The 21,175-nt window shown below is 44.6% G+C and overlaps 1 protein-coding gene across 6 annotated transcripts in view; it reads right to left on the bottom strand.

The window, feature by feature from the left end:
* The window catches only part of FRMD3 (FERM domain containing 3), a 249,462-nt gene that overhangs the window by 151,652 nt on the left and 76,635 nt on the right, over positions 1 to 21,175 (bottom strand). For 3 of the 6 annotated variants that reach the window (XM_074995192.1, XM_074995197.1, XM_074995199.1), the window contains exon 2: positions 1,785 to 1,889. The exons of 1 other annotated variant lie outside the window; for it this stretch is intronic. In XM_074995192.1, the coding sequence (XP_074851293.1) occupies positions 1,785 to 1,889 (105 nt within the window). Of the gene's footprint in view, positions 1 to 1,784; positions 1,890 to 21,175 lie in introns of those variants that run through there. 2 more of the 6 variants (XM_074995193.1, XM_074995195.1) reach the window with 2 other exon arrangements.

Raw genomic sequence — 21,175 nt, 5'->3', positions numbered from 1 at the left:
CCCTTAATGCAGGATCCTCTGTGCAGAAATCTCTCTTTAGAAGCAATATGTAAAATGCTTATAGGGCTGAAGTTGAAAGGATACAATAAAACAGAGCATGGAAAGGAGAACCGACGCAGGGTGGAGTTTCTAAATAAACAAGCGTTTTGCTCTCTGTGTCGTTCAGGACAGTTAAGTTTAGCTCACAAGACTGTCCCACATAATTCCACAACATTAACATATTTACTCAGGAGAGATTTAGGATCACGCAAAAAAGCCAGAACTGGTATCTAATTAGAAACAGATCTCCCTCCGTTTCTGCTGGTGTTTAAAAACCAAAATATATCATAGTTTCCGCCAATTCTAGTTCAGAGTAACTACCTTCAGTTTCACTGCTTATGGGGGATAACGATCTCAGCTATTGCTAATGGACGCTGTTCTAATAAGGCAGGCGATGTGCAAGCAGCCCAGTCCTAGCAGCTCTGCCACTTCTATTCCAACTCTATAGGTCAAATCAGAGGGGGCTAAACATGCTGATTTTTGCCGAACGGCTATTTGAGTTGTGGTGCTGACTAGCATCCAGCAGGAGCTACAATGAGATTGTCAAACTCGTTTTCACTTTTGACCAACACCCAATTTCGACCTATTGCAGGTCTCCAGAGAGAAGAGACTTGCTTGCTCTGCCACTGTGCCTCTTAAGCCCCTAGCTCAGCCTTAACTATGCAACAGTGTGGTACAGAACCGTTCTCGCTTCACCATCCACAGGGTTCCGTTTCCAAAGCTGACCGTCCCTTATCTTTTGCAACCAACAATGCTGATTCAAGAACATATACAGAGAAAAGAAGGATGCTCAGACATACAGGAAAATTGCAGTCAGAGAGGAGAACGTGCTAATCACTGTGCAAAGGACCACACGCAACATTGGTACTAACACTTGGCCAAGTATATTACCTGGAAATAATGCAACAATGCTAACAGTGAACGCTAATTGGAAAATTACCTCTGACAAGCCTTTTTCCATATTACAGCTCTCTAAGCTCATACCACCTATAAAAATGAAACTGGGATAGCTGACTGACTTCTGCTGCTAGAGTCAATGTGCTTTCTGCCAATGACCCCAAAGGAAACACAGTCCCTGCATAAAATGTACTACAGGTTGCAACTTTGAAAACCGGCACTCTGGTCTGGCAACATTCCTTGACCAGCAGGACGAGGGATGCTCCTGGACCAGAGTGCTGGGGCAGGAGGCAAGCTAAGGCGGCCTCCCAGCACCCCATGGAGGGCCACGGATGGGTAGCCAGCACCCCCTGGCTGTTCGGCACGGAGCTCCATGTCAGGGAGGAGATCCTCCAGTGGGGATGGTCAGAGACCTGGGGACATTAACTACCCTGGTCCAGCAAAATCCCTCGTTCAGGGCCACTGAGGACCTGAGAAGGCTGGAGCAGAGAGGTGGAACCTGTAGTATGAAATCCAGTGCATTGTCAGAGACTAGAGCTAGAACCCTTTAGTACAGCCATCGTTCTTCATGACACAATCTTTCCCCGATTTGCAAAGACGACAGCTAGAAGCAGTCACAATTTAAAGTGCACCTATTATCCTCAGATCTATAGACCTATATTTATTGGTTATTTGAATCAGATATATGAGGGGAAATGAATTTAATAAGCTAATTTAGAATGATTTATGGACTAAGGTTTGAGCGGAATTCAACAGCGATACTACAGCTCTGCATTAGAGCTTGGCTGCTTGTTACTCAGATCAATTAAATATTACTTAGAAATAAATTTGAGTGCTCATCTACATACCCGCTGCTTCTCAGGATCAACATATCGAATGCCAAAGTAGTCTTTTTCCAGTAAGCTGTAATAGTTGCAGATATGATCTATGAGAAACTGGCCCTTGGTCTCCTTCTGGAAAAGGAAAGAAAATTTGTAACCTTATATTGTATTACTCTAAGTACACTTAGTGCACATTCTAAGTCCATTATTTATTAACTCTTCCAGTCTCAGAGTCAAAACTGGCATTTCAGATAAGGACAAAAAACAATGAATATCTACTTCCCTTGCAAAGATGCATCAGAACGAAGGGTGGCATCGCCCCGGACATACGGCTGATTACTTCTAAAGTTGCACATTTAGAAAATCAGACTTACACTCAAACATTGTTTCTCTATGACGTTTGTATACTTAGCCTTCAGTCCCACCCCTTATCCTTTTCTGCAGACCATAGTTTTGTATCATGGCAGTACGGCCACCTGTTAATTTAAAACCTTAATAGAATTTCAAACCTTTCCATTTTTTTTACATCCTTAAGTGTTGGACCTGATTTTTCACTACTAAGATCTGTCTGCAAATCCACAGCCTCTCTGTGTACAACACGACAGATATGTTCATTTAATCTATTCACCCACTCATATGTGCTCATAGACGTGAATAAATCAAGGGTAGAGATGTGCACATACATTGAGGCACAAGATGAAATGTCTTACTAAACTTCGAAGTCCTAAAGATTGATTAGGGATTTCTTATTGGGAGGGGAAAAAACAACACACAAAACAAAACCGTAGCCACATGGGAAATACCTTACCTCTGGTCAGACTACTCTGGCGATAGAAAGGCTTCCAAAAATGGATTTGTACGAAGTCTCTCTTATACTAAAGGCAGAAATCGTGTTTGTTGTAACATTTACTGCAAACCATACCCACCAAAAGTTTAAAGTTTCAGATATTGAAGGGCCCTTTTTGTGAACAGATATGAATATACCTTTTAAGTAACTCTATTGAGATACAGAGCACTAGGATAGCTTTGTGGGTTTTATAAAGTGACATGGGGACAGGGAAAGTTAAATAGAAGTCTGTACTTTTACTTGCTTCTCACAGAGACACACTGAGAAAAAAGGAAAACAGTAAACATCAGAGACCCAAGGAATAAGAGCATGTGCTAATGTGTAGCACAACATAGCACTCTTCTTTCTCTGGAGCTTACGTGAACAGATTGTAGAGGTCTTGTAACCTGCCACATCCACACAGAGTATAGGTCATTTAATGCAGAATCCCCCCTGATAATTGCCAATACATGCTGCACCTCCCTAAACTGAGACTATGGTCCAGCAATCATGGATTTTCCTGGGCCAGAGAGCTTTGGTGGCCAGGAGAAAGGCAACAGGAGGGCCAGCAGTTCAGAGCCCATCAGAGTTGGGAGCTGGAGCCTTATCTGGTGGGAGCTGAGGCCAGTAGCAGGGGATCTCCCAAGGTCTGGAAAATTCCCTTGTTCAGGACCAGTCAGGTTCCAGGGAGGTCCAATCTATACTAGTAATCTAGCCAATGTAAACCAATTCTTTCTGGACCTCTGTGAGCTTTGGCTTCAATAGTATTTTTAGCAGTAAGTTCTACCAGTTAATTAGGTGTTGCATAAAAACCTAGAATACAAAATTCTTGACAGTATACAATCAACCCCTAATTCAAATTCTGCATCAGGGTGAGTTTGTTTTGTTTTAAATGTTTTTTTAAAGAACCCCACAATGAAGCAGGGTTTGAGAATGTCACAATAAATGTCAATTCACTAGGAAAACTTTGATCACACATGCCACACATTTGGTTATTTGAAATTAATCCTGTAGCTTGCACAACGGAGCAGGTTTGTGTGTGGCTGTCTGAGACCTATTTGTATAGAACACATCACACTGAGTAAGTCATTCTTTAGTTTTCTTTTTATCAGCATGAGTCTAACGATAATCAAATTACAAGGTGACTTGGGAATCAGAACAAGCAGAGGTTTGACCTCCTTGGTCTGGCACCCTTGGGAGTTGAGTAGTCCCAGACCAGGGATTTTGCCCAACCAGGACAGGTCAATACTCCCTGCTGGCTTCCTGCCCCCGCTCCCAGGCTCCCCTTCCAGCCACCGTCTGTGGCTTCTTGTCCCCCTACCCCATCCCTTTTTAGCCCTGGTTGTGGCCTCCTGGCCCAGCCTCAGACTGTCACTCCATGCCCAGGCCACTGGCTCCACAGCTATGGGCCGCCCACTTCTCATTCCTGGCCAAGGGCTGCTGGATCCCTGGTCTCAGCCCTGCCTTCCCAACCCCAGCTGCCCCTTCCACACCCCAGCCATGGCTGGGGCCAGCCACAGGCTGCCCGCTTCCTGGCACCAAATACAGCTCATGGGCCACAGCTCCCCAGCCACTGCTGGCCCCTACACTGCCAGCCCAGCTGCAGCTGTCCCAGCTAGGGCTCCGGGACTCAGGTCGCCCAGCTGGCCCCACCTCCCAGCCACCAGGGCTCTCTGATCCTGCAACATCTGTGGCAGACCAGAGTGTCTTGGATTTCAAAGGTTCAACCTTTATTTTCCAGGGAAGACTCTCTCCTTATTGATCTCACAGCTCCAAAACGCACAGGTCAAATACCTTTACAAACCAAGACAGCATAACATTCTCCCCCTGCACCCAAAGAATATTTTGGGCTGCAGAAGTTTATTCTCAGAACACATTGCAATCCTTCCATGACAGCTGGACACCCTTACTAACCTACTTACTGTTACACTGTGTCTCATGGCAGTCACATATGACAATTTCACTTGTGCACCAAAAACGGACAAGCCTACAGGACTGCTTTTTCGTTTTGTGAAAATACCGACTAGCACGGCCACCCCTCTGTGACTATCCAAACACTGAGATTTAGGATTACTTATTTCAAGGATTCTATTCGCAGTGCTATGTACCAGAGTTCCTTCTAGTTCTGCTGTGTACACTGAGGCATGTGTGGCTGTACACCACCAAGAGAAAAACATGCTGCCAGCTAATCAGCTGCGCAGCATCTGACCCTCTCCTGGGTGGCTGCCCAAGTGTTCAGCTTACAGGGAACACTGCTACAGACCCAGACATGGATGTATGGAAATATTGCTCATCTCATCCCATGCCTCTTGTCAGTACTTAGACTATGAGCTCTTTGGGATAGGGGCTGTTTTTTTTCTTGTATGCCTGTGCTCCTAGGGACTACTGCAACACAAATTATAAAATAAACAAATAGATTGGAATTAGATATTAAAGCACATAAAAACAGCTGCCTTTCACCCTCAGACAACAATGTCCTTAAGACACTTTAATTAAACTGCACTACATGTGCTGTAGTTACCAACGAGATCCAATGAGGAGGAGTTGAAGCTAGACAAATTAGGAGTGGAATTAAGGTGTAAATTTTTAACACTGAGGGTGACGTAACCATTGGAACAGAGGTTCTCAGTCAGACTTGTGACCCAGGGGGAGTTGTGAGCTGTCAGCCCTGTGGCTAGTGTGTTGTTCCAACTGACATCCCAAGACCCACCCTGTTAAATTAAATTATCCACCTCCCCCATTTTAAATTTGGGTGGGAAGGTGGTGCACACAGAGGCTTTCTAGATGAAAGGAGTTGCCAGTACAAAAAAGTTTGATAACCACTGGGATAGAGGATCACAATGCTCCCTTCTGGCCTTGAAACTGATAAAATCTATGAACTTACTTCCTTCTTCCTGCTGTCCTTAGCATCAGAGCAGCCTTCAATATTGTGTATCAGCACCCACTTTTCCTGGACTATCATGTCTCCCTCTCTCTCCATGCCCCCCCCCACCCAACACACCCTGGTATAAATGCTTGGGGGAGGGGTGTCACACTCCTCGGCTGTGTCTACACTACAAAAACAACAGAAAATAATAAGCTGTACTTCGAAATAAGCAACTTCAAAGTAGAGTGTCTACACAAACGCTAATTCAAAGTTAAACTTCCAAGTTGGGCACTACTCCATTCTCAAGAATGGAATACGGACGTCAAAGTTGGGCTCCCTACTTTGAAGGTAACTTTGAAGTAACGGTAAAATGCGTGTAGACTCTCTGCTGGCTACTTCGATGTACTGCTTAACTTCTAAATTAACTTCGAAGTTAGTTCCTAGTGTAGGTGCACCCCTTGAGTAGTATCCTTTTCTATTTTCCCCTCTTTTGAGCATCTCTCTTTCTCAAAGTCTCTGACTTTAAACCCAGCTACTTACGCACTGGGGCTATGTCGACAAAGCAGCGTCATTTTGAAATAATCCTTTCTGGAATAGCTATTCTGAAACAGTTTATTTCAGCATAACAGAGCTAAAAACAAGAATGCATTTTGAAATAACACCCAGGTATTTCAAAACAGCATGTCTGGAAACACTGTGCCGATTTCAAAATAGTGCCATTGGACACCATGAAATAGCGCTGTTCTGTGTCTTAACAGTACCTATCTCAAAATTGCTATTTGAAAATTATTTCTCCTGCAATAAGATTTACAAAATTTGAAATAATGCACCCACTATTCTGAATTTATTTTGAAATAGCATATGCACAGTGTAGATTCTGCAAAGTTATTTCGAAGTAGTGGCTGTTATTTCAGAGTAACTTTGCTGTATAGATGGAACCTGATAGACAAAAAGCAAACTCCAGTGAGAACTTATTCTCTTTGAATCATCTATTTTCCTCCAAGCCCAATTCCTCAAAACTAGCAGCCTATATTTTAATTTTTGAATGGATGCTTAAATTGCAAGATGTATAGGCAGGCAGTCTCATGCCATGCTTGCTAGATCTCACACCACCTTACAAATCAGGGGTCCATATTACCATCAGCATTTACATAGGGGAAGCTCAAGCAAAGAGAGACGTTATCCCAAAGTTACACAGTATGTCACTGGAGAGGCCAGATCTCCTGACTCAATCGGCTGGTGCACCTGGCCACCTTCCCTAAGTGAAAATGTTGTATGATTACGCAGTGTTACACAGATAACTATATAAGCAATACTATTGTATAGCTTAGATATTTGTATAATCATCATTTTACAGGCTACTATTGGTATGTACATACAGTTTTGGTATGAATACAGTTGCTTTTCTTGTTTAAAAAAATCCCAAATTTCTAGATTATTTCTAGAGCCCTAATGCAGAGTGGGGCTGAAAAGTTTTTACAAGGAGGTGTGACTACCCAGCACCGTCCAGGATTCTTGTCTTCCTTCCTTCTGCATTACAATGGCATACTGAATCTTTTCTCTTCTTCTCAGCCCATCTTGAGCCCATACTCTAGTTATTCAGCTTTTTGTCTGTTATTCATTCCTCTCTAGATTTTTTTTTTCTTTTTGTGTGTGTACGCACACACTGTATGTGGGAGTACCTGCCATCTGTGCCCTACCGCACTCACCCCACCAGCACAGGCTCCTCCTGCTGTGTTCTCTCTTCCTCTCATTCTTCTCTACTCACCCATTCCTAAGTAGGACAAGAAGTAGTCCTGTGGCACCTTATAGACTAACAGCTATTTTGGAGCACAAGCTTTTGTGGGCAAAGACCTGCTCCACCATATGCATGAGTCGCGGGGATGGTTTCAGGAGTATTTAAAGAGTGGGAGCCCAGTAAAAGGGAGGGCCAGAGCTGACGTCTATTCAGTCAGGGTGGAAAAGGCCCATTATCAGTAGTATCAAAACAAAAGCAGTCCAGTAGCACTTTAAAGACTAACAGAATCATTTATTAGGTCATGAGCTTTCATGGGACAGACTAACATGGCTACCTCTCTAATACATTCCTAAGTATTTACTCTTCACTGTACGTCCCCTTCCTCTTCCAGTCAAAACCCAGCTTCTTCATGCCTGTGGGATATACTGCTTTCATTGATCTGCCCTTTGTTTCCCTGTCATTAACAACTTTCTGCACTTCCAAATTATGTTAACCCAGACTGTCTTTTGTCTCCTTGTATATACTCATTCTCTCTTCTCCACCAACCTCCCACTAAGAGTGACAAGCATCAGAGAGGTAGCTGTGTTTAGTCTGTATCTTCGAAAACAACAAGTAGTCCTGTGGCACCTTATAGACTAACAGATATTTTGGATCACAAGCTTATGTAAGCTTATGCTCCAAAATACCTGTTAGTCTATAAGGTGCCACAGGACTACTTCATGTTCTCCATTAAGAGTGCTGCACCATGTCTGCTGCTGTAATTGGTTCCGTATGGCCTCAAGGCATTTACAGAATTGTTACTGGAACCTTTATTGGAATGCCATCTGCTGCGGCTTGTTAAAACTGGGTATGTTTATCTCTGTGGGTGCACTAGTGAAGGCAAAGGAAGCATTTCCCCAGAAGGAAGAACTCAATCCCCAAAACTATAAAATGTGGAAAGCTCTATCAGACACTTCTCTAAAAGAGACGGTGTACTTACAGATCAAGACGTGACAGTAAAATCTAAAAGAAACATCTCTCTGCTACATATGCATTTTGTAGTTATACTACAGAAAAAAATAAAGAAATTAAAACAAGACTGAACAGTAATGTCTTCATACACAGGCAATCTAAAAGTTAGACACCAATGGTTGAAATGCAAGATGTATTGAGTAATAAAATAAACACACACTAATCAAAAAGACACTCTAGATTTTCAGAATAAAAGCCATTTTGGTGAGGCACAAAAAGAAGCAACAAGACGTTAATATTACTAACAAAAATACATGAGAACTTCCATTTTTAACCGAACAATTTAAAACAAAACAGACATAAAATAACGTAATTTTTCACCTGACAAAGATACACAGAAGCAGGACCAACAGTCATGGAACGCACTAACTTTTATAGACTTATTTTCTAAATCACCCATTTTAATGTGTCTCTTGCATCACCCAAAGCACTACGGAGAGTATTTGAGCTCATTAGTTGTGATCAAAGACTGAAGCCATCGTCCTGCTTTTCAAACAACAAAGCACTCTTTCTAAAACCAGCCGCTGTGCTCCCCATTACAGGAGCAACTGGTGGCCCAAAAACAAAGTTAAAACTGAATTCAACAGAATGGACTTTTGTTTTATACAGTGACTCTCATACACCAGGTATTCTTAAACTCTTTGTAGAGGAGACTACTCATCAATTTATCTTTGTAAACACAACCATTTCTATGCACTCAACCATCGCTCAGATGCAACTCTAGGAGGACATGGGCCTGCAAAGATTTAACACATCCTTAGATTTAAGCTTGCAAGCAGTCCTACTAAGTCCTTTTTACACACACACACACACACACACACACACACACACACACACACACACTTTTCTCTCCAAGTTGCAAAATTTTGGCCCTTCCCAGAAGCACTGACTTAAATCTTAGTTCAAAATGTTTAAATCTTTGTTTGAAGGGAAAAAAAGGTGAAGTGTTTCAAGTATGGATTTTTCCTCCCTAACTTAACTAAATCAGAGCTTCTCAAGTTTGGATGTGGGTCTCCCTGGAGAGGTACAAAATGTATTCTGGGGTGAAGGGGTGTGAAAAGCTTTAGGAAAAAAACTCACTGCGTACAGCACAAGCTCTAGACCAAGGGCTGGCAACCTGCAGTTCTTTAAGGACTCCTTTGCAGCCCCGAATGCTAGAATGACCCCACCCTGCAGCACCTGAAAAAACAGCTCCTCTCTCAAGACTGGCCAGTGACGACTACTCCTCTTCCTCCTCTCACATCTGGGCAGGACAGGGGTCAGCAGGGCAGTGGGGGAGAGGGCTGCCCCTATTGCTGTGCCTGTGGGCTTGGGGTTAAAACTCCCCCTGCAGGGTCTGGATCCCATCTGGGCCCAAGGAGAACATGGTGCATCAGGCTGCAGTGGAGTGGGGTCCTGCTCCGCACAGGTGTGGAGTGGTTTGGGTGTGTCTTCCCCCACATGCCTCTTCTCTGGTTCCTTCTCCTGCCCCTGAAGCTGGGCTACTGCTGAACTCCCCTCACCTTAGCTGTGCTGCTCTCGAGGTCTCACCCACTACCATTCCCAACTGTGGTGTGCTGACCCCTCACACCTCTGTCTGAACCAGGCATAACTGAAGTGGAGTTGGAAAGGATTCAGGGAAAAAAAAAAAAAAAAAAAGAGGAAAAAAATGAGGATGAAAACAGAGAATTTCAAAATTAATGGACCCAATTCTTTGCATTTATAGCAAGTTTTTGGCTGGGCTCCCTTTATGACTCATTTGCAATGAGGGTTAGAACTCTAAAAATGGCCACAGATATCTACAGCCAGCAAATTAAGGACAGTAATACAGCTTCGAGCTCCGCTCTTGCTTGTGATGAGTCGAGCGATATTGATGATGTTGCACAAGTTGCCCTTCTTGGCAGGTATGTGAATTTTGAAGGACCACAAGAGGAGCTTATGCAGGTGCTGCTGCTCATAGGCAAAACAAGGGGAGTAGCTATTTTCTCAGTTGTCATTGACGGTCTAAAAATGAAATCAACACCAGCCACATCATCTCAGTTGCAACCAAAGGGGAACCAAGTATGAAAGGGGCACCCCAGGGGCTTGTCTCTCTACTGCAGAAAATGCTGGATCATAATGCGATGTCGTTTCACTGCATAATTCATCAAGAAGCATTCTGTGCACAAACATTTCCACCCAAAAATCACAGAAGTGATGACCCTGGTAAGGCAGATTTGTCAAACAAAATAATGGCAAAAGGCTTGAACCCCCAGCAGTCGTGCACAATTTTTGAAGAGGTCAAATATCAGTATTTCAACCTTCCCCAGCACAAGGTACAGCAGCTTCCCAGCGAAAATGTGCTCGCGTGTTTTGCAGCCTGTCTAGAAGTGAAGGTGTTCATGCAGGAAAAAGGCTATGGCTATGCAGAGCTGACAGATCCTATGCATCTGACCAGCTCAGAAAGTCTATTTAGTGTGTCCCCAACAAGGCTGCCTGCATCCAACTGTGGTAGCAGTGCACTGTGGGCACCTATCCCAGTTCCTGCAGCCCCCATTGCATTTGAGGATTTTGTACTGGTGTCTTCTGCGGAAAAAAGTTGCCACCAGTTGTTCTAGTGTTTTGGTATCATCCCAGAATGCATTCTCCTTATCTCTTTCTGGCTGTCATTTTCACACAGTTTTCGCCTTGACTACCACCTGCCATTACAAAGAATAACATGGATCCCGACACACTTCAAAGTTTGATACAGTGTTTTGTGCACAGTTCCAGCACTGCAATGCAGTATCTTCCAGACATAATGCCCATGCGCATAAGCTCATTGCTACCAAGGGCACTGATGGACATGAACTTCTAGAGAGAACAACTGCAGAGTTTCTGGCAACACTGGAGTCACCGTACAGAGTGGAGCAGAGATTTCAGAGCTGTGAAACCAGAACAGACTGGTGGCAATTGCACCATTTTGCAGTCCTGCGATGACCAGCAGTGGCTGCAAAATTTCTGCACGCATAAGGCCACTTTCAAGGAACTTTGTGAACTGCTGTCACCCATCCTAAAACGGAGTGATACCAGATTAAGACCTGCTTTGACAGTTGAGTAGCACATGGCAATTACTCGTGGGAAGTTTGCAATGCCAGACAGCTACCGGTCAGTGGGTAATTAATTTGGAGCGGGCAAATCATTGGTAGAGGAATGTTGTCACACAGGTAGCCATGGCGATCAACATGCTTCTCCAAAGGAAGACAGCGACTCTGGGGAACATGCATGAGACAAAGGATGGATTTGCTGCCATGGGGTTCCCTAACTGTGGTGGGGCCATAGATGGAAAGCACATCCCCATCCTGGCACAGGACCACCAGGTCTCAGAGCACATTAACCGCCAGGGTACTTTCCTGTGGTGTTGTAGGCATTTGTGGATTACAAAGGTTGTTTCACTGACATCAATGTGGGGTGGTTGGAAAGGGTGCAGGACCCATGACTCTTAAGAATTCTGGTGAGTTTAGAAGGCCCCCAGGAAAAAATTAACACTGAGGGCATGGAAATACCCTCAACGATTTTGCGTGACCTGCTTATCCCTTTTTCCCTTGGCTCATGAAGCCGCGCACAGACACCCTGGACTCCAGTAAGGAGCTCTTTAATGACAGGCTAAGCAGGTGCAGAATGGTGGTAGAATGTGCCTTTGGCCATTTTAAAGCCAGGTTCAAGTGCCTTCTGACCCACTCAGACCTCAATGAACAAAACACTACCCTTGTCACTGGGGCCTGCTGTAGTCTTCAGAACATTTGTGAGTTGAGCTAGATCCCAGGCATCCAGTCCCCTTAACTCAGGAGGTGGCTTCAGAGGACAACTCAGATCCCGTAGAGGGCACTTCTTGTAATTAGGCTTTTTTTCCTACTACTAGTAGCATGTTGCAATTAAGGGGTTGCGGGTTTATGTCCCTTTCCTTTTGAACAGCTTGTTAATATGCCCAGGGATGGAGCACTGATCCTGTTTGGACATCTGACTGAAGGTGTTAGACAGGCACTCACGTGATCACTGTCCCAACAGACGCTCCTGTTGCCACAAAACAAGCCAAGTAGATGGTGGGGGGGGCGGTCTGTTGACCAAACCCCACTTGAAGATAGCTCCTTACCCTTGACAAAAATGAGGGATAAGAGCGTTGACAAGGGGGGTTTTGGTCAACAGACCCCTCCCATCTACACAGTTTGTTTTTTATGGTGACTGAAGCCTCTGCTGGGACAGTGATCATGCAAGAGTATGCAAATGAGGCATGGAATTTGTAAATTAGCACCTCATTTGCATTGTTGAGTGCCCTCATTTGCACAACCCTGCCAACAGCAGCATGCTGTGTAGATGTAGCCTTACTGTATTTGACAAGAGGAAGCAGATGACAACTAGCATCCTTCTTGGAGAGAGAAGGTTCAGGAATGAAACTCAGGAAGATAGCGGTACAAACGTGTGTGAAGTATGAGGAAAAAGAACATGTAAGAAGTTTGTGAATATCCTACAGCAAACATGTATCACGTTACAAATCACTGTGCATGCGCTGTTCTTAAAATAAGGCCTATAAAAAGTATGGCTTGATGTTATTTATGAAGGACCATTGCGTATTCACATGCATTGCAGCTCCTGCCCTGTTTTTGTTTTTTTTTTTAATTAAACCAAATTTGCAAAAAATGGCTCTTCATGCTATTTTGGTTGCTGACTCCTGCTCTAGACTTACCAGGTCCCAAGACAATGCCATGCATTTCATTCTAGATGGCACTATGTATTCTGACATATTTCTGTTAAACTTGCACATCACTATGCAAAGTCACTGCTATCTGCGCATAAATTCATTTGCTACATCACAGTGTGTACATTTAATCGTTAGCATCAACCACAACTGCAGTTTTGCTTTTGCTCTTATTACAATGGATCATTGGCAGCTTGAATCAATGCCTTACTGTTTTAAACAGTCAGATTGTGTGTGGTTTTTTAATCAGTGTAGGTATGCGTGTGATAGGAGGGGGACATAAAACACTATCGACCTTCGGTCAGTGTTAAAAGTCCAGTTGACAGCACAGCAGGGCTATAGCAGATTCCCCACCTGCCCTAGCTTTGTGTTCATCATGGAAGCAGCCATCACATCAGTGTGGCCCCAAGGCACAAGGGCAAAAAGGGAAGTTGGATGTGCTGCTCCCATTCCTTGCTCCATAACTCCCAGTGGCAGGGGACTACAGCCAATGGGTGCTGTGGTGGCAGCGCCTGCCAACAAGGGTGGCATGCAGAGCTGCATGGCCACCCTGCTGGGGGGAGCCAGACATGCTGGTCACTTCCAGGAACTATGCAGAGCCAGGGCAGGCAACAACCCTGATTTAGCACCCTGGACTGGGAGCTGCTTGCAGCCCAAATCTCCTCTTGCACCCCAACCTTCTGCCCCAGGTCAGAACACCCACCTGCACCTATACTCCCACCCAGCGCCCCCCTCCTTGCACCCACACTCCCTCCCAAGGTCCACACCCCCTTCTGGCACCCAAACCCAACCACGAGCCCCCAGGCCTGGACCACCTCTTGTATCCTAAACCCCTTGACCCAACCCATCCCCCAAGCCCACACCTCCAGCTGAAGCCTGCATCTTCTCCCATTCCCCTGAGCTCACTTCCACACACTGAATCTGTCAAGCTCCAGCTCAGAGCTCCCTTGTGCATCCCAAACCCTTCACCCCTAGCCCCATGCCAGAGTCTGCACCTCCCAACTGAAGCCCTTGGCCCTCTGGCACCCTGAACCCCTCATTTCTGACCCCATCCTGGACTCCACATCCCCTGCTGGAGCCTGCCTCAGCCCAGTGAAAGAGTGAGAGCAGAGGAAGAGTGACCACAGTTAAGGGAGATGGAAGGAGTAGTGGGTCAGGCCTTGGGAAAAGGAGCAGGGTGTGGTCGTAGTCATCCAGCATGGCTGCATAGTTTGCCACCCAGAGGAGTAACGTGCCCAGTGAATAAACTTTTTATCCCATGGTGTCCCACTTTTTGCTCACCTCATCCTGGGGAGTGGAAAAGATGGACTTGGGCTTTTTACGGACAGTGTCAACCACCAGCAAGGTTGGTTGCAGATGGGTGAATAGAAACTCTGTGTCCTTGGAGATGACAAAATACCTCTTAATGGCCCCCTTGGTGGTGGGAGGAATGGATATTGATGTCTGCCAGATGACGTTCGTGGGGTCCCTTATTGTTTTGTCCATAAGCAGCTTAATTCTGGAGGAGGTGCGGGCTGCAGGATGCGAAGAAGCCTGGACTGCTTGACCTGCACCGCCTGCAGGTCCTTCTCCTGAGCCTGGGCCACACACAAAAACAGATTCTGAAAAGCCTGTGAATTGTCCATGGCGGGAGGAGAGACTGAGATCAGTGCGTCGTCCAGTAATGAAGAGGAGTGGTGCAGTGGGTACCTGTTTTCAACCTCTGACAGGCAGTCCTCTGCCTCAGAGTGCCGTGACAAGGGTTACCTAGCTGACGTGGTGAGCTGCAACGACCCAGGGTGGTCTCTGGACAGAGTGGACGGTGCTGGCAAAGTATGGCAATCGGGGCAACCCTGCCTGCCAGGCAACCAGTGAGGAGTGGGCTCTTGCAGATATGGATAGTGGTGCGCAAGCCATTGTGAGGGTGGCTGTGGGTGGCACGTGGTATGTCTTCCCAGTTGGAGTATGTGGGACTGGAGTGCTGTAATGAAAAGACACTCCTTCAGTCAGAACCACCCCTCCTGGGGTAGGCCATCTGTCCCTGAGCCATGTAAGAACCCAAACGTCTAGATGAACATGGGGATGGAGTTGGCGGCAGGGACAAACGGTATGGCGAGCTGGGCAGCAAGTCTTTGCAATGTTCCTTGGACACCGTGGTGTGCTCTGGCGCTGGAGGCTTAGGCAAGGCGGAGTGCCGATACTGCTGTGATGCCTCATCCAGTGCCATGCAAGAGTGGGGCAGTGCCTCAGCTCTGGACTTGAGCGGTCCTGAGTCTGGTGCCTCTTGTGAATGGTGTGGAGACTTAGAGAGGTGCCACTTGTGTTCCATTTCTGGCACCAAGGGCAGGGTCTTTGTTTTTGATAACCTCTTATGCCCAGGAGTAGAAGCAGCCAAAACTAGCAGTGCTGAAAGTGGTGAAGAGCTGAATGCTTGCAGCTTGGCTCCATGAGCACCTGCTTGAGCAGTGCCTCCTTAGACTGTACCAGGGACATCGTGGCAGACTTTTCAACTGGCATGGCCCATGAAGATGGCGCCAGAGGCCAGGAATGCACCAGGGAAGGACCTGCCATGGAGGCTGAGGCACCAATCAAGGTAGAGGGATGGGCAGAGTCTATACCCTCGGTCTCCCGTGCTGTTTTTTCAGCGGAGGGCTATTCTAGGGCCAATGGTTGAAGGGATTCTAGTAAAGGTTAATCTTGAGCCTAGGGCCCACCGACACCCAGAGTGGAGCACCCATGGGGACACTACCGAAGATGACAACTCACAATCCCATTCACTACACGCGTGCATAAAAATACTATCGTTCCGAAATACCTTCAATTGTACTCTCAAAAAATTCAAAGTGCAAAAGCATCTGAATTGACTTCGTCAATGCTACTCAGGAGTGAGAGATAAGGTCTCATTTCCCCCACCACCACAGGAATGTGTGATAAAGCTACAGGCAATGGAAATAATTAGCTTAGAAGAAACAAACACACCGCAATTGCCAACAGTGCCATAATTCAGAAGATGAATTCAAAAGCTGTATGAAAGATTATAAAGATATGCCAGAGTATTTTTCTTACACAAAAAGATTTATTAGCTGATGGACTTATTTCACAGAAAGGTCTAGACTGAAAAAAATGCCTAAACATGGCCAGGAGTCCTGAACTGTTTGGAAACCTGACTCATGGATTTGAAAACATTTTTAGAATGACACTGCTGTATTGAAGGCCAGGTTTCTGAGCCCTTAATTATTTACCAAGCCTGAAGCATTAATTAATAATTACTGGAGTGGAATAAAATCCCTTCACTTGATTCCCCTTGAACTGTGCAGGAACAAGGACTAGTAAGAAGGAGATATCATAAGCCAAAGACAAATGGGAAATGAAAGAAAAAGCTTAACCCTCCCCCATCCCAAACATGCATGTTAAAGAGCAAAATTTCAAAGTGGTGTATGTACATTCAGTTCACCATCATAAGCCACCACACGCTCAGTTCCCATTTGTGTCTGATGCCTCCCTCTCTATTTCTTTCCATCTTTCCCTGTCCAGTACAGAGTGTCTTAGTTTCTGTAGACTAGCTCTGCACCAATCATTTACGCGGTCCCTGTGGGGTCTGCTTCTCCTTTTCAAACCATCCATTATGTTGAATACCAGGGTCTTGACTTTTCATTCATCGTCCATGCCTGAATAGCTATAACTTCCGTTGTACAACCTTTTGCAGCAGGTTCTCTTTCGGCTGTATCTTCAGTGCCAATATCTGCTTCGTGGTACTTCTCTTTCTTGAATGCCCCTTGCTCATCTGCTAGATGTTCTTCTATCTGCAGTCTCATTCTCTCCATCATCATCAGCACCTTGCCTAGATGACTCATTAGGGCAATCAGTCTGTAGTTCCTGTACTCCAACATGCTCCATTTCTTGTTTATTGTCCCCACCACGGATCTTGTCCATTCCTTAGGTGCCTTCCCTTCTTTCCATGCTATATTACATACATCAGTGTATTTTCTGAATCATACTTTCTCTGCCGTATTTGATTCTCTCTCCAGTGACTTCATCACTTCCAGGGCTCTCGTTGTTCTTTAGTAATTTCACTGCTTTTTTTACTTCCTCCTTTGAAATATCAGTCTCACTCTTGATGCTCACTGGAGATATTTTTTAGTTCTTCCATCAGTCTCTCTGAGACACTCGGGTCCAACTATGCTTTGTACAGACCAGTGCAATATTTCGTCCATCACTGCACAACCTTCTCCTTGTTCACCCTCTGCTTCAGCTGCCACTTCCTATTAATATTCATGATCATCGTATACACCTCCCTGGTCTCACACTAGCTGTACCACCTCTCTGTATCTTCACACTGCTCATCTAACCATTTTGCTTATCCATCCTGGCTGCTTTCCTTACCTTGTTACATTTCATTCTATATTGCTGGTCTGCTCTCTTGGAAATATCCCTTCTGATCTTCAACGCTCTCTTCTCTAGGACTAACTTCAGCGTCTCCTGTGTAATCCACTTCTTACTTATCTTTTCTTCCAGAACTGTCTGCTCAATTGCCTCTTCTATCACTATGGCTATCCCTTCAACTCTCTTATCTAGGTCCTTCTCTCGGCCCACATTCCTGATCTTCTCTTCGAGTCCTGCTCTGTATGTATTCCTTATTTCTTCCTCACCTAGCCTCAACACATCTCTTCTTTTCTTAAACTATGTCTTATACTGTCTCTTGAGTTTCACTTTGATGTTCACCGTTGCTAGACTGTGGTCCAAGCCAATATCCACTCCTTGGAAAGTTCAGCACTGCTGTACTGACGGTACCCATCTTCTTCTTATCAAGATCATATCTAACATGTTCTTGGACTTCCTGTTGTTTGATTCCCATGTCCACTTCCTAAGTCCTTTTGTTGGAATCTCATGTGGCAGATCATTATCTCATGCTCCGCAGCAAACTCTAGTAGCTACTTACTTCGTTTGTTTCTTTCTCTGTATCCAAACCTTCCCAAAGACTCTCTCTCAGTCTTTGTTATCTGTTCCAGCCTTCACATTCCACTCTCTCTTCAGTACCTCCTCTGGCATCTTTGTCAAGTCTTTATAGAATAGCTCACCCTCTTCCTCTATACTGTTGCATGTGGGTGCATACACTGAATGACCACGATGTTGAATGGTTTCACTTTGAATCTCACTACCCACACTCACACACGCACAGCTTTGTAGCCTATCAGTGCTCCTCTAGCTCTTTTGCTAAGGAATCTGACTCTTACCTCATTATTCGTTTTGTTACCTGACCAAATGACTTTGCAACCACACATCTCTCCTGATGCTGTCCAACACATATTTGCTAGTCCACATATGTTGAACCTGTATCTCTCCACCTCCTTTCAAAGCAGCTCCAAATTTAAAGTCTTCCAGTTGCCCACAGTGTTCGGACATTCCACGTTCCAACTGACGCATGTGTTAGCTGTAATTGTCTTTCAGTAGATACCTTATCAACCCAACCCTTATCACTCAACTGTTATTGCGGACCTTGATTATACAAGCGACATCCGAGCCAGCACCATTTAGTCAGTCACTCATAGTGATATCTGGTTTTAATTATTATTGTTTTACGATCAGCGCATCATCACTCATCTGGCCAACCTTCCTCCTATATCCAGGCTTGGGACTGGTATGGAACACCTAGAGGCTTCATGGCAGTTATACATTCAGCTGTTTAAGACCAACCCCAAGCATTGTTAAAAAAGAATTGTGTACCTAAATGCTAGTGTGCTGAATATTTAGTCTATATGAAGTGTATGCTCAAGTGAGCTCAGAAACATTTTTTTTTTAAAAAAAAAGGTTCGATTTCATCTGTACCATCTACCACCTCAGAAAAGTTGGAGTTTCCTATTTTTTTTTTTTTTACTTCCGTACTCTGAGTTTGCAAACAGCTGATAACACTGTCTAAATAACCAAACTCAATGAGCTATTTGCATCCTCTAACAAATAAGAATAATTATAGGGCAATATTGGTCAAATAATAAATTATGGAAGAGAAACTAAAGGATACAATTACCAACTAAAAATAACATGAACAATATTCCATGTTGCCAACTCGCACTCTCTTTGCCAAACCATTATCAATCCACAATTACACAGGAAGATGAAGGTTGTATATTACTGAATATACAACAAAAAGGAATAGCTGGAGAAGATTATTATTACAGTTGGTGAAGAGATTTGCTGAGATAATTTGTTTTCTATTGATCAGCTATTGACCTGCCTTCTAGCCAGACAGTACATTAGCCTGACCTGAGAATCAATTACAAATTTTTTTTTTTTAAACATACTGAGTCTAGGCTTTCAAAGCCCTCAAGGCAGAGAGCAGCCAAATTAAGGGGTTCATAACCACCACCACCAAGTCATCATCCTCTCATTATGGCCAGTACTTGTCTCTTTAGGTTTCAATGGCCCTGAAGGGCTAGCCTTACAGAATGCCCTCCCGCTCTAATTGCTTGATTCTGCTAGTTGCTTCCATTAGTGCAGTATTCAGGATGCTATCAGAAGGTATAATTGATTTTCTTAAAAGGAACAGAGTGCTTCCGTCAGCAAATCTTCATGCCATTTTGTTCCATTTTCAACTTCTTTCAGGAAAGATAGCCAAAATAAACAATCCCTCCCTGCTCTGCCAGAGTTGAATCTAACTTCCAGAAGACTGACAACGCATAGCACCCCAATATAGATCCACACACCAGAAATTATATAGCAGAACAAGACGTTAATTGGAACAACACACATACGGTAGGGGAAGCGTATAACTTCAGACATGCTCATAATCTGAGGTGCCAAATTGTACATTTGGATTTCAGCATAACTATTCAGGGTAGCAAATTTTATATGCAAGAGAGAATGAGTAATCCTGCAAGGACCTTTAAAGACCAGCAATTTTACTAGGTAGTGAGCTTTCGTGGGTAAGACCCACTTTATCACAGCAGATGAATTTGGAGAAGATAAGATGACTCCACGGTTTATATCTCGGGGAGGGGGCGGAGGGAAGAATTAATAGGACCCGTGGAAGTAAATTAAGTGGGATGCGTACCGCTCCTGCGAGTATCGTAGGTGGGGAAAATTGTAATGTGTAAGACAATTGAGATGTCTGTTAAGCGCCAGGTTAAATGTTTCAAATTTGCAAATGAATTCCAGTTCAGATGTGTCCTGTAATCCCATGGTAAAATCCTTTTGTCGGAGAATGGTTACTTTCAGGGAGTTTAAAGTGTTCCCCTACAGGTTTATCTGTATTCCAGTTCCTGATGTCTGATTTATGTCAACTCATCCTTTGGCACAGAGACTGTCCAGTATATTCAAGGTACATGGCAGCCAGGCATTGCTGGCACATGATAGCTTGTACATTAATGGATATGCACATGTACGAGCCCCTGATGGTGTCACTATGTGGACAGAGCTGGCAATAGGGTTTGCTGCAGAGATAGGATCCCCACTCCCCCAGCCCAGCTGTCGGCTGGCTGGGTCTGTCCATAATTTACCTCAGCTGTTAGGGGATGAATTGTCCCTATTTTTTCCATGACTTTTTTTTCCCCAATGTTACAAGCAAGTGGGTTGGTCTTAAAAATATATATATTACCAAAATATATGCTCTCTGTGCGCGCGTGCGAGACCAAAATATATGCTAGTTTGAAATCTAGCCAAAGTTAAAGTGAGTATGAAATATGGGCAGAGCCACGGGTGGGCCTGAGCAAGCTACAACCCACCCACTTAGCATCCCAATCCACACATCAGTGCTGGAGGTACAGCCCCTGCAAACCCAAAATCAATAGCTGTTCCAAGATTCACTTTAAAAAGTTTAATGCAGAAAATCATCAACTGATGGACCAGCTGCCCCAGGGCATCCCCCAGCTTCCCTGGCCATGGACCAGCAGAGTGGAGCTGGCTGCGCTGACGGAGCTGGTGGCAGTGGGGTGATACCCCCTCCTCCCTCAGAAGTGAGGCTGCATGCCTACACCAGAATCAGCCTAGCGCTGTTCCCTCGGGATACCATATAATCTAGCTTCTACTGTACAGTTAACATCTACATACAATACACACACAGAAATTAAATATATACATTTATCATGAACTATTGAACACCTTGCCTACACTTCATGCAATGCTGCAAAAAGAACCATACAAGCGCCTGGACTGAAAAAAAAAATCAATCCGCAAAGTCTTATTCTAACATACCAATTCCAAGAGCAATTTCCAGTTTTTCAATTTGACATACCAGAAATGTTTCTTCCTTCTCCCACCTTGCATGGAATTTCCTTCACAAATTAAACCCTCTGAAGACCCAGTATGAATA

The sequence above is a fragment of the Carettochelys insculpta genome, chromosome 5 (assembly GCF_033958435.1).
Source record: "Carettochelys insculpta isolate YL-2023 chromosome 5, ASM3395843v1, whole genome shotgun sequence".
In the NCBI taxonomy this organism is placed as follows: domain Eukaryota; kingdom Metazoa; phylum Chordata; order Testudines; family Carettochelyidae; genus Carettochelys; species Carettochelys insculpta.
Note: the sequence above shows the minus strand (reverse complement) of the source record. Positions and strands in the feature narration are given on the sequence as shown.